General features: G+C 52.9%; 2 protein-coding genes and 1 long non-coding RNA gene across 6 annotated transcripts in view; 2 read left to right on the top strand and 1 right to left on the bottom strand.

The window, feature by feature from the left end:
- The window catches only part of TMCO4 (transmembrane and coiled-coil domains 4), a 43,602-nt gene extending 38,718 nt beyond the window's left edge, over positions 1–4,884 (top strand). For 3 of the 4 annotated variants that reach the window (XM_084495159.1, XM_084495157.1, XM_084495158.1), the window contains one exon: positions 2,506–4,884. In XM_084495159.1, coding sequence (XP_084351285.1) covers positions 2,506–2,820 — 315 coding nt within the window. In that variant the 3' untranslated portion in view covers positions 2,821–4,884. The remainder of the gene's footprint in view (positions 1–2,505) is intronic. The other variant, XR_014685249.1, reaches the window with a different exon arrangement.
- On the bottom strand, positions 3,505–9,693 carry HTR6 (5-hydroxytryptamine receptor 6). Its single transcript, XM_084495160.1, has 3 exons — positions 8,961–9,693; positions 6,859–7,017; positions 3,505–6,639 (listed from the first exon to the last, which is right to left on the bottom strand). Exons 1-3 carry the CDS (start codon positions 9,687–9,689, stop codon positions 6,220–6,222), a joined length of 1,308 nt encoding a protein of 435 aa, XP_084351286.1. The 5' UTR covers positions 9,690–9,693; the 3' UTR covers positions 3,505–6,219.
- A 559-nt stretch (positions 9,694–10,252) lies between these two features.
- On the top strand, positions 10,253–13,881 carry LOC311422278. Its single transcript, XR_014685252.1, has 3 exons — positions 10,253–10,364; positions 11,245–11,401; positions 13,152–13,881. It is a non-coding gene; the product is annotated as an uncharacterized lncRNA (long non-coding RNA).
- The last annotated feature ends 946 nt before the right edge of the window (positions 13,882–14,827 follow it).

Raw genomic sequence — 14,827 nt, 5'->3', positions numbered from 1 at the left:
GATTTGATGTAATGTTAAAAACCTTTCCGGACTGTTTGGAGTGATGGCTCCTTTCAGCTGATTGAGAGATCCACCTGAACACTGCTGTGGGCTTTAGTCCTTTGGAGATCCCTCTGTGCCGTGCTGCAGTCCTGCAGCAGAATTAGGGGTATAAACAGTCAGCTTGCGTCTTGCCATGAGTCAAGGCAACCATAAAAGCAGATGTAAGAGAGAAGTCACCTTAGCACACCGATAAACCTAACTCTCTGTTTTCATTTCCTTGTAACAAGCCCCAATATATTTGCTTTGGTTACAAGAGTGCTTTTTCATTCCCTTTGTTTTGGTGTTCCTCCTGCACTTTGCTCTGACAAAGTTTCAAGCAATCGTTTAATTCTCTTTAAAGCTTTTATTGTCCCTTAGGACAGCTTGGAAATTCCCATCCCTCCCCCAGCGCAGCCCCCCCAGCAGGAGCACTCAGCCCTGCAGACTACAGCTGAGCGCAGGCTTTCGAGAGATGGAGGTGCTGAATTTTCCCACCAAGATGGTATCACAGAAAGTAGCAAGGAGTTTTCTTGGCTGTTCGTTTGGTGAGGGCTCAGGGCTTCGTGTCACAGGGTAGCAGACTTCTGAGAAGAGCCGTTGAGCTTCTTGGTGCTCCTATTTGTCTGGCTGTGTGGAATCCTTCCTAGGACTCTCCTGGAAAGGGAAGGGAGTTTCCTTTGAGGAGATGTAGTGGTGTTAGTAGATCTGCAGTAAGGGGCAGACTTCTGGGAGGTCTCAGCTTCTCTTCCAGCTGTGTGAGGAAAGGCTCAGCTGTTCAGCATGCCCATACCCATCACCTCTCAGTGTTCCTGGTGCTCAAGGAAGAGGAATCCCCCTTGCTTTAGTGGAAGCTGCTGGATACCAAGGAATTAGGAAAATCTAGTCCTTAGGGTGACAAAGGGAATTTGTTCTCTCTGACTGACTGGGTAACACAACGAGCCCCTTACAAATCCTCAAGCACTGGCCGGGACAGGTGGAGTGTGATGACTGGGAGGGTTTCCGAACCCAGCAAACCAAGAGGTTCAGCAACCCCTCCCGGTGAGTCCATCGCCTTCTCACTTCTCTCCACCTTGTCCAGCGCTGTGTTTGTTGCCTTCTTTAGCCCCAGGCTCCCCTGTGGGGCAGTAAAAGGTTCATAGTTCTTCAGAGAACAGTGCACACATCTTAACAGCCAGTCCGTTCGTCCTTCGGTGGTTATTTTAATGAACTAATCTGTTCGAAACATCACGAGCCCGTTGAGCCATCTGGACTGATGAAAGTCGCATATTGCATTACTAATGTGCTGATTAAATCCTTTAGTTTGCTCCAAGTCCTAATGCCTCCAAATGTTACCGCTCACAAGCTACTTCACCCAATGGGCCAGGAGCTCTGGATTTTGCCCTTGCAGAGGAGGAGGCTCGCAGCACCTTTGGGCAGAGGGGTGTTGGAAATCTCTTCCAAGAGCTCTTACCATCCGTGTGAGCACAGCCCATCCCAGGGAAACTGCGACTGCGGTGCTGGGTGTGGAAATTCCCTAATTTCTGGCAAGCTTTGGCAAAATAAGAGGAGGTGATGCCTGGGACAGCTTTCTGGCTGGGTCAGGAAGGAATTAAACTGCTGGAAATAATTTACCAAAGGTGCTTTGGCTGCAAGGACAACAGCAAGGGAGACCTACAGGCTGGTCTGCAGAAGGATCTTGGCTGTAATTACTTCAGACACATGGCTTGAGCAGGACACCTGAAACAGAGGAGGCAGGCTCTGCCCTTCCAGCCAGGTAGCCTTTAACACACAACAATAATTAGCACTGCCGAGGAGGTTTTTTTTTTTCTCTCTCCCTCCTGTGCCCTGACTGGAAGGACACATTCCAAGAGCTGCATCAGAAGGGTTTATCTTATCACAGAAATCACCCTACAGTCTAATGTCATTTTTTTTTTTTTTTAAACAGTGCACTGTTGACTTTAATTCGGTTTATGAACTTAAAACTCTTGGCCTCCCGGTTTTATATGGTGCCCACAAGGACAGCTCAGTGGACATTCACATAGTGCCTCACAGCACCTTCCAGCCAGGAACCTTTACACACTTGGTAGCTGTTGATCTAATGACTGTATCTTAATTGAAATAAGGTAATCTTTTATGAGAAAGCTAAGGCGCAGGGAGAACATGTGATTTACCAGAGAGCAGGGAGCTGAACTGAGTCAAGTCGTCTCCTATCTGCGAGTCTCTCCCTGAGATCACCTCTGCTTTTACCCTCGTGGCACCGAGTCCCATTTTGTACAATGTCCAAGCACCAAACATACATCTCCCAAAGATAAAGTAATCCAGGAGCAGCGTGTGCCACAAGGTTAGGGTTTTTCCATGCAGGACTGCGTTGTTCAGACCTCTCTCTTTCAGCTTTTCCGAGCTGAAACCAAATCTCACGGCAGTGGAGGCTTTTGGGACAGAGGCTGGAATTGAGCTGGGTTCCCCACAGCTTCCCCACTAACCAGACTCCTCGTTTGCTTGTAGGTCAAGGGCCACCTGGACTACATGAAGCAAATGGACACGATCCTGAAAGCTGTGGGCATTAAAACCAAGGAGTGTCGGCTGGAGGAGAAGGCTGGTGCCGGACTTTTCCCCCCTCCAGCCAAGAAATCACAGCAGGAAGCAGGCAGCGAGACTCAGGCAGAGGAAAACACTGTGCAAGAGGAGGATGGAGCTGGCGGTGGCCACTGGTCCTGGGCACCCACGGCCAGCAGCAGCCTGAATTCTGGACACCTGAGCTCTGTGCCTGCTGACACGAGCAGAGACGGGGAGCTGGCAGCGGGCACAGGCACAGACTGAACCTCTAGAGCTGGCGCAGACATCTCTTTCTCTCTTTCTCTCTCTCTCTGTCCCCAAACCGAATCCCCAATCCTTCCTCTGCTCCCCGCAGGCCAGCTGCCACACACATTTTATCCAGCTCCAGCTGCACAGAGGCATCCCTCAGGCCCATGGACACGTGGATGCTGTGTGCTCAGCACCAGGTGGGCTCCACATGAGGGCTGTGAGCAGCTGCGGGGCTGCTCTGGCTGGATGGGAGAGGCAGCAGAACCCTCAGCGAGCCCACGCGTTAGCTGGCCTGTGTGGAGGCGAATTGGCGCTCTGTGATGGGCAGGGATGCTCAGCCAGCACGAAAAGCGCTCAGAAAGCACCATCCATTGCTTCCTGAAGGAGTATCAGCGGAGCTGGCAGAACTGCACCTGCACTTTTCAGACCCTTCTGAGGGCCCAGAGAGTGTCACTGGATCCAAGCTTTGGGAGCAGCTGCCCACGACATCTCCCAGAGATGAGAAAGGGCTGATGCCTTCTCACCGATTTCCCCAGTGGTTGATTTGGATTTTGGTTTCCAGGTGCCCAGCTCTGCGTGTCTCAGCGTCCACGCTTCAGCTCTGCTAACCGGGAAGGCGAAAGGCTGAGGGCACCTGGCTTCCTTCCCCGTTCTGCTGCAGGTTTGCTGCCATGGCTTGGGCACTTTCCAGTCGACAGGAGGGTTTCCCTATCTGCGAGCTGAGGGTGATGAGTAGCTGAGGCCTCATTACTGTTAGAAACGTGCTGTGGGTCCCTAGGTGTGAAAGACAGCAGGAGAAGCAGAGTGGGCTTTTCATGATTTATTACTTTGTGAAACTTCATCCCAGGCTTCGCAAGCCAGCAACCCACAGAGGCTTTTGTTTTTGTGTCCCACACACATCTCCAGCCTCAAAAGCCCCCTCTAAACATATTTTAATTGGCTTAAAATAAAACTAATACTTGGCGTAGGATAAACACAAGTCTGCTTGATTTCTACCTCCTTCCATAAAGCGAATTGGCATCCACTCTCTTCTCCCCCAGTCTCAAACCAGACGGACGCAGCTTTATATCCCCTGCCATGCATCTTCCATCACATCTTCCCTAAAAGACCCTTTTCTGGCCTATTTTGCTGCCCAGCCCAGGAAAATGCAACCTAGCAGGGGTATGGCAAGAGGGTAAACCCCCTTCTGAGAGCACCTTTGTTCTTTTTTAGGTTAAGCCAAGTGCCTTTGTGTATAAATACTCTCCCACCTCCAGATCGGGAAGGCCTCATTGACTCACGCGAGGGGAAGCAGTGCAATCGCAGCTTCTGCTTTTGCTTCATGGAGTCCTCCCTCTCCCTGCTGCTGGTTTCCTACCGACCTCTCCTCTTTTTCCTGAGCTTTCTGCAATCCTTACCTTCAGGTTCCTCGGGCAGTTGAGGTGCAGCGCGGCGGCAGCGTGACCTGGCAGTGCTTTGGGTGTGGGGCCTGGCTCTTCCTCTGCCCCAGCCCTGCCACCGAGGAGGGCTCAGAGCTTCCAGATTCCAACGCACGATGGGCACGTGGCTGGGCTGGGGCTGTTGGAGGCAAGTCCTGGGATCCCCCAGGGGCCCGCCCGTCGCAGTCAGCTCTTGTGGTGTTGGCTGTAGGAAATGGGCACGATTCCTCTACCGGATCAGAAGATTTGTCCACAAGCAAACGCCTTCCCACAAAGAAGTAGCTCGATGAGAACGGTATTGCTGCTTCCTAAAATTTGGCTTGAAGGAGTTCACCAGCTGAAATTCTGAACAACTTCTGCTCGTGGAGAAAATGTGTCTGTGAACAGCTTTGTTCCAGAGTGCTGCTGGGTGCTGGCAGCACGCTCCTTTTGTTCATCTCCTGGAGCCTGTGTCTGCTGAACTGGTTACCTGAGCGACCGGGGAGTCCATCGTGTGTTTTTCTACTCTGGTTTAACTGGAGTTACAGCCCATGGATGTTTTTATATAGAACTATTTGTGGACAGATGAACACATTCATCTTCATGCTTGATACCAGGACCAAGCTAAATATCTGGCCACAGATATAAGGAAAAAAATGTATTAAACAGTTTGATACTTGAACCTGTGATGAGTTGAGGTCATTTATCGTTGACCACAGGGCCAGCCATCGGCTGCAAGTGTGTTTGTAGCAAATAAATGTCAAGTTAGTCATTGAAGCACTTCTTGTTCAGTTCTGGAGCATATGTGGGCAACGTGGAAAGAAAACTAATGAGACTTTGCCTGTCATGCAGCTTCTTCTCCCTGCATCGTGTTGGTTTGTCTGTGTGATTGGGGGCTTCAGGAGCACAACCAAAATCATGAGCTCTGAAGCAAGGCTAGTAGGACAGGAGTTCAGGGAGGGCACAGCAACAAACTACCAACCCGACTCTGCATCTGAAAGGCACTTGAGGAAGAATTAGCTGCAAGCATTCACTGGTGCTTTTGTAAAGTGCCCGCTGGCCATGCTGCTCGCTATTTTCCCTGCTTATGGCTCTGAGGAGGGTTGAGGGGGGTGGCGTTATCGTTTGGAAGTCAATATTCTGGTTTGAAGAACAGAAATGTCTGTTTTCTAATTGCATCATCTTAAAACTCGTGGATTGTCAAGAGCAAAGTACGACGGTCATGCCAAAAATAGGAAGCTGTAGGATGAGAGCTGAAGGGAAGCTGATTTCCTTACTACTGTCAGGATATCCAGAGAGCCACAAACAAGTCGAACACCCACGCCCTTTTGGAATATCCAAAAGGCAGTGCTGAACATTTTGCATCAGATTTAATCCCCCGTGGTGCAGGCTGTTCGTGATTAAACCGGATGGTTTCAGCGTGCTGCAGCTCGCTGCTTTCACAGGAAACTCTGACAGCTACGGTCCAAATCGGGCAAGAGAATTAAACTCCAAGCAGACACGATGTTCTGTGGACTGAAGCAGCCCCAAACCCGTTACCCGTGAGTCACAGGATGTGTTTCCTCTTCCCTTGGTGCACCTCGTGCACGAGTTAGAGGGGATGTGCTGAGCTGTATGAGTGGAAGCTGAAGAAACTGCCCTTGGCTGAAGTGCAGGGAGACGTTCAGGCAAAAAGGTGCGAGGATCAGATCAACGGGCTGTGAAAAGGCCGTGAGAAGCAGCTCGTGGAGAAGGGTGAGGAATTGGTGAGTAAAAAGACAGAAAGAGGGAGAAACAAGGCAGATTAATTCAGCAGTAAAACGTGGCTTTGCGCTCTAAACCTACCCGCAGAAGTGCTCAGCAACAGCACCAAGGAGATGCGAGTTTCACTGAGGAAGGTATGGAGGAGCTCAGTGCGGGCAGGGAAATGCCTTGTGGTTGTCCTCCCGGAGGGTTTGCATTGTGCCAGGGCAATTCTACCTGGGACACCAGGCTTTGAAACTGTGCCTCCCCCATCTGCAGCCCCACAGACGGCCTCTCAGGCCACCGGCGTGCCGAGCTGCCGGTGCTGCAGCTCCTCTTCGTGAGACTCCGTGTCAAAAATATTAACCAAGCGGACGTGGGGGGCCAGGAGAGCCTGGGCAGCATCAGAGGCATGCGGGAGGCTGTGCTCGTCCACCGCTGCCCCGGAGTCGACGGAGTCGGTGTCGGCCTGCAAGGTGAGGACGTTTTTGAGGGACGTGGCCACGCGGGGCCCGCTGTTGGAGTTCCTCATGGAGAGGGAGATGGCGCTGGGCCGGGGCTGCCCCGAGCGCCGGCAGCAGGGCAGGTATTTGCCCATGGCTCTCTTGAAGTCCCTCATGAAGAGCGGGTAGATGATGGGGTTCACGGTGCTGTTGCAGTACCCCAGCCAGGTGAGCACGTCGAAGAAGCCGGCTGGGACGCACTCGCACACTGCCTGGTGGGGAGACACAGCAAGGATTAGTGGCATTTCCCAGACCATGAGCATTTCCCAGGTATGCCAGCATTTTTCCTTGCTTTTGAAGGGATTTTCTCCCCGAGGAAACCGCAGCTTTCTGGCGAGACCTGCAGGCAGCTGAGCCTCGAGCCCGGCTGTGAAATGCTTTTGAAAAACAGCCCTTCCTGGTTAAAAAAAACCAACAAAACGCGTGCTTACCTGTGTCATGTTGGTGATGAAGAAGGGGAGCCAGGCCACGAAGAACATGCCCAAGAGGATGCCCAGCGTCAGACTCGCCTTCAGCGCCTTCTTGCTGTGCTTGCTGGCAAACCTCCTGCTCTCGCTGCCGGCCGGGGGCTGGCTGGGGGCACGGGGAACCTGCAGCGGGACACGGGCGGTGAGAGACTGCTTCACCCCAGGCTGGAGCTGCTGGCACTGGCGCCAGCCTCCTGCCCGAGGGAAGTGGCATTTGGTGCTGCAAAAACCTGCAAAAAAAACAGAAAAAAAGGGCTATTACTTCCCTTGTTACGGGGGCAGGAGGATGGCCCACGCCATCATAAATCATAAAGCAGGCAGAGGAAGCAATAGAAACCCTCAACATTGAGAGGTTTTTATTTTATTTTCCCCTGTAAAATAGGGACTTTATCATTGAGATGCTTCTTGTACAGAAAAAGCCATCTCCGTCAGTGTTTCGGTGAGGATAAAGCATGCCCTGAAGAGGCATCTCTAGCTGCTGATAGAGCAGCAAACTAATTGCATTTTAAAAGCAGGAAGCCAAATGTTTCAGCTGACAAACACCATAACTAACCCATTCCTTTTCCCGTTCTTGCCATCCAAAATAATTATCTCAGCCCTCTGCTGTGATTAGGTGAGGCCTATTGCTGCTTCCTGCCCAAAAAGAGAAAAAAATCCAGTTTAAAATGCTTGAAGGGAGCTAAAGCCCAAAGAAGGTTTAGGTTGTAGAGTCCAAAAACCTGGCATCCAGGGGGAAACAAAACAAAACAAAACAAACATTTTAATGGTATTGGCTGCTTGTTCTTTGATTCTCATTTTCCTTTTGAATGTCTGGTACATCTCATCATGTGCAGGAGGGCTGGCTGGGTCAGAGTTCTGGCTCCTTTCTTAAAAGAGAGAGAACAAGCTAAATCAAGGTATTTGAAGGCAATTAACTTTGTATTTTCCCTGTGGGATATGAGGTCAATAAACCTATTACAAGGAATTAAAGCTGTTAGGTTTAATAGCAGTTGCCTTCTCCTGGACAAATACAAACAACCCCAAGTGCAGCCACGTTTTGATTATAAAAGCACACAGCCTGGTTCAGGCAGGAGTCTTGAGTAAGGAGGTACTTTGAAGTTCCTATTGTAGACCAGGTAACAAAAATAGAAGCTGGATGTCCAAAATAAGGCGCCTTTCAGAATTCTGTACTTGCCTTTACTTAAACTTCTCCCTGAGATGTCTCACGCTCACCGTGGCCAAGAGTTACGAGCCCAAAGTTAGATAAGATTAACCCCCCTGGGATGATGCTAGTCAAGAGGGAGACAAAACTGCTTTTATTTTGCACCATGGAACATTTTTGCCTTGATCTTAATTTATTTTGCTGGTCATAGTCCTGCTGTTCCTGTGCTCCTGAGCTGCTTAAGAGCTCACCATTGCTGGGACAAGGCATCGGCACCTCCAAGGACACCGCAGAGCTGCTCTCATCCCACAGTGGTGGTAGATTTTTCCCTCCAGTTGCCAAAACCCCTCCCTGGCTGCAGCCTTGAGGCCATCCACATCCATGTGCTGGGAATTCAGGGGCTCATTCCTCTCGGTAAGCTTTGGAAGGTGCCCGGCTGTGCTTCCTGCACCGGCTGCACCCGCTGTGTTAATACCCATTTATTTACTGTCTTTTCGGCACCTGCCTGTACAAAGTTTTGCTTCCTAGGAGCACGAGAGACGATGCTGGTGGCCGGCAGAAACAGCCTTGGCTCTTTGTGAATTGTGAGAGCAAGATGAGGCCTCCCTGCTCCTGTCCCACCACGGGTGCCCTGAGCACGTGGCTCAAACATGCAAACCCCATCCCCACCTGCATCTCAGGGCCGAGACGTGGTGGTGGCAGTTTTGGGGGTAATTGCTCCTTCTGGGGGACCCCACAACAAGGCTGGGATGGGGAAAAGCAGAGCAAAGTGCTCAGTCTTAGCCCTGGCACACATCTGGGGGTTTGCAGGACGGGTGAGAGGAGCTCCCAGGCTGCATTTGGGAAGCCCAGGTTGCATGAAGTGTTTCCCTGCCCTGCCTGTTGTCCTCCTGGAGGGGACACCGGGGCTGTTTTGCTCCCTTACCTGTGCCGTGACCTCGTCGGAGGTGGCGGTGGCCACGTTGGAGGTGAGGGAAGCCACCTGCACGGCTTGCTTGCGGGCTGCCAGGAGGATGCGGCAGTAGGTGAAGGAGATGGCGGCGGAGGGCAGGAAGAAAGTCAGGCAGGAGGCCACCAGGGCGTAGGGCAAGCTGACCACAAGCCGGCACTGCTCCTCGTCCCCCCGCGAGGTGATATTCGGGGAGCGGACCTCAAACTCCAGCTTGTGCCAGCCCATCTTGATAGGCAGGAAGGAGGCCAGCGCGGCCAAGGTCCAGGCGGCCAGGATGAGCCAGAGGGCCCTGCAGGAGGTCATCCGCAGCTTGTATTTGAGGGGGGAGATGATGAGCAGGTAGCGGTCCAAGCTGATGACGCAGAGGTTGAGGATGGAGGCGCTGCAGCACATGACGTCGAAGGCGTACCAGAGGGAGCAGAAGTCGCCCCGCAGCACCCAGCGCCCGTAGAGCTGGTTGAGCATGGCCGGGGGCATCACCACCAGCCCCACCATCAGGTCGGACATGAAGAGGGACACCAGGAAATAGTTGGAGGTGTTGCGGAGGGAGCGCTGGGTGACGATGAGGAGGATGAGGAGGAAGTTCCCCGCCGTGGTCAGCAGGATGATGAAGCAGAGGAAGGCAGCCAGCCAGCTGCTGCCCACCAGCAGCGAGCGCTCCCCCAGCACGCTGGCGTTGGGGGACCCCAAAGCACCCTCCATGGGGAGCCGGGTGGCAGGGCTGGCTCTGCAGCTCTGGGGACTCCCTCCAGCTGTCACCTGTGCTAGGTGATCATCGCTGGAGCCAGCCCCAGGGCGAGAAGTGCCACCTCTCTCCCTCTCTCTGCCCTCCTTTCTGCTCTCCTCCTCTCCCTCTCTTTCCCCCGCTCTCTCTTTTCACCGATAATCAGGGCAGAGAGACGTTCCCAGGAGCCGACCAGCAGCGGCAAGGTTCCCCTCCCCGTTACTCACAGCCAGGCGTTTCCTCATCCCTGCAAATCCCCCTGCGCTGCTGGGTGCTGGGGATGCTCCAGATGCCGGGATGCTGGAGATGCGTGGGGTGCTCTGGGTGTCAGGACGCTCTGCGATGCTCCAGATGCTCTGGACTGTGGGATAAGGAGGACCACGAGATGCTCAGGATGCTTTGGACCCCCGATACTCAGCTTGTGCCTCCCAGCTGTGCTTGCCCACCCGCAGAGCTCTGTCCCCTGGGGCAGCGGGGCTCCGCTGAGCTCCTCCGTGCCCGAGCTCTGCTGCTGAAGCAGGAGGCAGCGAGGAGAGGCAGAGCAGCCCTGAGGCAGGCACGGGGATGCTGCCAGCCAAGATCGCCCATGGAGAGGAAGATGCCACACGCAGGAGTGTAGGAAGCCACCCGGAGGTGTCTGTCCCCCTGCAGAGGTGCGTCCGGGGCGCAGGGGTGTGTGTGTGTGTGCCTGCAGGTGCCAGGCAGCCTTTTACCTGCTGCTCTGGTATGCATGGAGAAGGATGCAGAAATGCTGATTCGGAGGAGGTGGGGCTGGAAGGGGGGAGAGGAGGAGATGAAATGAAATGAAAACACAGTCCTAATGGAAACGGGGATCCGGTCTAAACTCCGTGAAGTGGCAGACAGAGTTTCCCTCTCTGCCAGCACCGTGCTCTGCATCCCCTCGGCCGCTGCTTCTGCTAACGTGGGGAGCCCCCCGTGTTCTCTTTGCAGGTCAGCAGCAATCTGCAGCTAAGCCCAGCAGGCACCGCCGAGCACGGGGTTCCATCCCCTGTGTTGGCTGATAAGAGACGAATTTTGCATAGCCAGATAAAGAGCAACAAAACCTGCATTCAGCACCTCAGAGCTGCCCTCTCAGAAAGCGGCCAGAGGCATGCAAAGGACTTGCTGGGTGGTTTTCTAGTCATCCACAGCCAGGGAGTGATGTCAAGGGAAAAAAGGGCTGCAGCCTCGCTCAGACAGCCAGGGGTCTTGCCCCTCCACTCTGGTTTTTTTTTTTGGGCTCAGTCTTTGCAGGCGCAACCCTGGGTGAACCCAGAGCAACTTGCCTTTTGGCAGGCGGGAGGCAAGAAGTCGGCAGACCCAGCATGACCTGCTGGCTTCTCCGTCCCTTCTCCTCGTTCAGAAGACACTTCTGAATATTTAAGTGGTGTCAGGCACCCCATACTACCACCTCACCTTTCAGAGCCAATACCTTGGAGTACTTGGCAAAGCCTGATATCTTTTTAAATTATTATTATTTTTTATTACTTGAAGTTTTTTTTTTCTTTTTTCTTTTTTATTTTTTTTCCAAAGAAAAGCTGCAATTTCTGATGGAGGAGACCAGTGCCAGCGCCACTGACCCTGGCACAAACCAGAGCTGTGGGTGCACCCCCACTGCAGTCCCAGGGTCGGACAGAGCCGGCTCTCATTGACACACTTCCCCTGGGAGGATGCTTCTGGGGATGCACGGGTGAGCTCCAGGCCCTATCCCACTGCCCCAGCTGCCTGCCCCAGGCACAGACATGCTGTGATTTTGGAGAGATGTGACATCTCTGCATTTACCAGCGCCAGAGCATGAGTGAGCGATGAGGAGGAGCCTTTGTCCCTCATGTGCTGCCAGTTGGAAACTCGAATATGAGCGCAGGGAATGAACAGGAATTTGTCTCTTTACCAAGATCTAATGTTCTAATCCCCTTTCCAACAACTTTGTCTTGCTTTTCCTAGGAGATGAATGGGTGATTCTGGCCTGGAAACCATCTCTGAGCAAAGGCTAGGGGAGACACAAAATGGGGTTCACCTCTGTGATTACAGCCCGTGGCTCCCCCAGGGTCTCTGCATCAATCCAAAGCTAGAGCATCTGATGCAGGTCTGGAGGCTGCACTGGGAGGCCTCTAGGGCATCCTAGAGGACACTGGGTGCCACTGGGAGGCTTCCAGAGGGAGCTAGAGGGCACGGTGTAGCCCTGGTAGAAATGTGCAGGATCTAGTGTGGCACGGAGGGCCTCTGGAGGCCTCCAGTGTGCCCTGCAGTGCACTAGAGAGCCCTGCGAGGCCTCCAGAGACCAGTAGATAAGAGGAAGGGGCCTTGGGAGGCCTCTAGGGTGCAAGAGGAGGTTCCCAGAGCACCCTAGAGTGCACAGGAGTTCCCTGGGAGGCCTCTGGGGTGCACTGGGAGACCAGAATCGCATGCTAGAGTGTCCTGGGAGTGTTGGGAGGCCTGCTGGGGACAGTATAGCACAGCAGAGGGCACTGGGGTGGCTGTAGGGGGCTGTAGAGGTCACTGGAGTGTCCAGCGAGCCCTTCAAGGTGTGCTAGGGTACACTGCAAGGCCCTGCAAGGCCTCCAGAAGGTCCCAGAGAACACTGGAAGGCCACAGGAGGCCTGGAGGCTGCACTGGGAGGCCTCTAGGGCATCCTAAAGGACACTGGGTGTCACTGGGAGGACTTCAGGGGTAGGTAGAGTGCACTGTGTGGCCCTGGTGGAAATGTGGAGGATCTAGAGTGAAGCAGAGGGCCACTGGGGGCCTCCAGTGTGCCCAAGAGTGTACTAGAGAGCCCTGTGAGGTCTCCAGAGACCCGAAGATAAGAGGAAGGGTCCTTGGGAAACACAGAAACACAGATTTTAGAGATTGGAAGGGACTTTGAAAGATCATCTAATCCAATCCTTAGGAACACCTAGATCAGGTCACACAGGGATGTGTCCAGGGGGGTTTTGAATGTGTCCCTCTTGTGCTGGGGAGCCCAGAACTGGGCACAATACTCCACGTGTGGCCTCCCCAGGGCTGAGAAGAGAAAGATGAGCCATGATGTTACAATGCCCGACTGTGGCTCTGTGCTGGTCCGTGAAATTACACGGCCCTCCTGTGACCCTGTGCCAGGCACTGATGTTCCTAAGTTTTACTGGGACTCTGTTGCGTTGTGATGGCCAAAGGCCCTGCTGTGAGGCTGTGCTGGGCCATGACGGTACAACTCCACGCCGTGACTATGCATGGCCATGATGTTACACATCCACACTGTGACTTGGTCCTTGGCCACGATATTACGATGCCCCACAGTGATTTTGTGCTCGGCCATGAAGTCAGAAGACCCGCTCTGACACTTTGCAAAGCCGTGATGATATAACGCCCCACTGTGACTGTGCTGGGCCGTGAAGTCACAAGGCCCTGTAGTGACACTATGCTGGGCCATGATATTACAACACCCTGCTTGTACTCTCTTCCAGAACATGATGTCCAAAGGGTCTGCGTGGACTCTTCTGGCTCATGGCGTTACACAGTCCCACTATGAAGCTGTGGCTACTTCACAAAGCCCTGCAGATCCGTGGTGATACAACGCCCCACTGTGGCTGTGTCAGGTTGTGATACGACAAAGCCCTGCTGTGACGCTCTTTGGAGGCATGATGTTACAGTAAGTACTGCCCTGTGACACTTTGCTGGGCCTCCTGTCAGTCTGTGGCGGGCACTGATGTTAGGAAGCCCCACTGTGACCCTAAACCTTGTCGTGGTGTCACAGTGGCACCCTGTGATGCTGTACTGGGCCATGATGTTACAAGACCCCACTGTGACTCTGTCCTCTGCCACCAAACACCAAACTGGGACTCTGTGCTGGGGTACGAGGTCAGAAAGCCCCTCGTGTGGCACCGTACTGGTTTGTGATGTTACAATGCTCAATTCTGTGCTGTTCTGGGAGGTCACAAGGCCCTGCTGTGATGGGCTGTGATGTTACAACAACCTGCTGTGACTACGTGCTGGGCTGTGAGGGCTCAAGGCCCTTTTGTGACTTTCTGCTGGGCCATGATGTTACAATATTGCACTTTGTGCGTGACCATGATGTTACAGCAACCCACTGTGACGTTGTCCTCGGCCGTGATATTACAACACCATCGTGCAACTCTGTGCCATGGCATCGTATCCAAAGGCTGTGACTCTTTGCCATTCCATGATTTTACAAAATCCCACTGTGAATTCATGCTGGGAACTGAGGTCACAAAGCCCAGCTTTTACACCGTGTCAGGCTTTTAATATCCTCTATGACTCTTTGCCGAGCCTTGATGTCACAAGGCCCTTCTGTGACACTGCAGCCCTATGATGTTACCTACTGTGATTCTGTGCTGTGCCACGAGGTCACAAGGTCCTGTTGTGACTTTCTTTTGAGCACTAATGTTAACAAGGCCCTGTGGTGACTTGGTGCTTGGCCATGGTGTTACCACATACTGCGACTCTGTGCACAGCTATGATGTTAAAAGACCCCACTGTGGCTGTGCTCAGCCATAATATTACAGCACGCCACTGGTGTGCCAGGGCTTTAGCTGGGCTCAGAGCCCTTGGACACCATCTCCGTGGTGGCAGACAGGTCTCACCCTGCCTGGAGCCTGTTCTGCCTCCCTGTGCCTGCAATCTGCTCTGGGAGCCTGGCGGCGTGCAGTGTTGTGCTCTTCTGGTGGCGCTATGGCTGCGTTGAATACCACAGCTTCTCGCAAATTACGCCCGTCCAACACCAGAGAGAGCTCAGGCCTCGCTCCCAAAGTAGTTTAGAGCCTGACACACCTTCTGGAAGACTACATGCAACTGTCAGCCACGTTGGTGTGCGTGCTCTTAACTTCATGTGGTTCTTGGCTCTCTATCTCTCCATTTTCACAGGGCTTGTGGCAGGGCTCTGAGTTATGTATTAATTGTGGCTTGCTAAGCCTAGCTGTAGGCCCTTGCCTTTTTTTTTTTTTTTTTTTTTTTAATATAAAATTATCAGATTTAAAAAGTGATCAGTCTTTAGAAAAAAACAAATGAGATAAAGAACTATGGAGGAAGCACAATAGCACATTAGAGGCCTGTAAGTTGCTCCCGATCATAAAAGAGTTTAACAGGAAAATAATATTTAGAGCCAACTCCATAAACACGTTTA

Source organism: Aythya ferina (genome assembly GCF_964211825.1).
Source record: "Aythya ferina genome assembly, chromosome: 21".
NCBI lineage: Eukaryota > Metazoa > Chordata > Aves > Anseriformes > Anatidae > Aythya > Aythya ferina.
The sequence above is the reverse complement of the archived record's forward strand: the minus strand, read 5'-3'. Positions and strand labels throughout refer to the sequence as shown.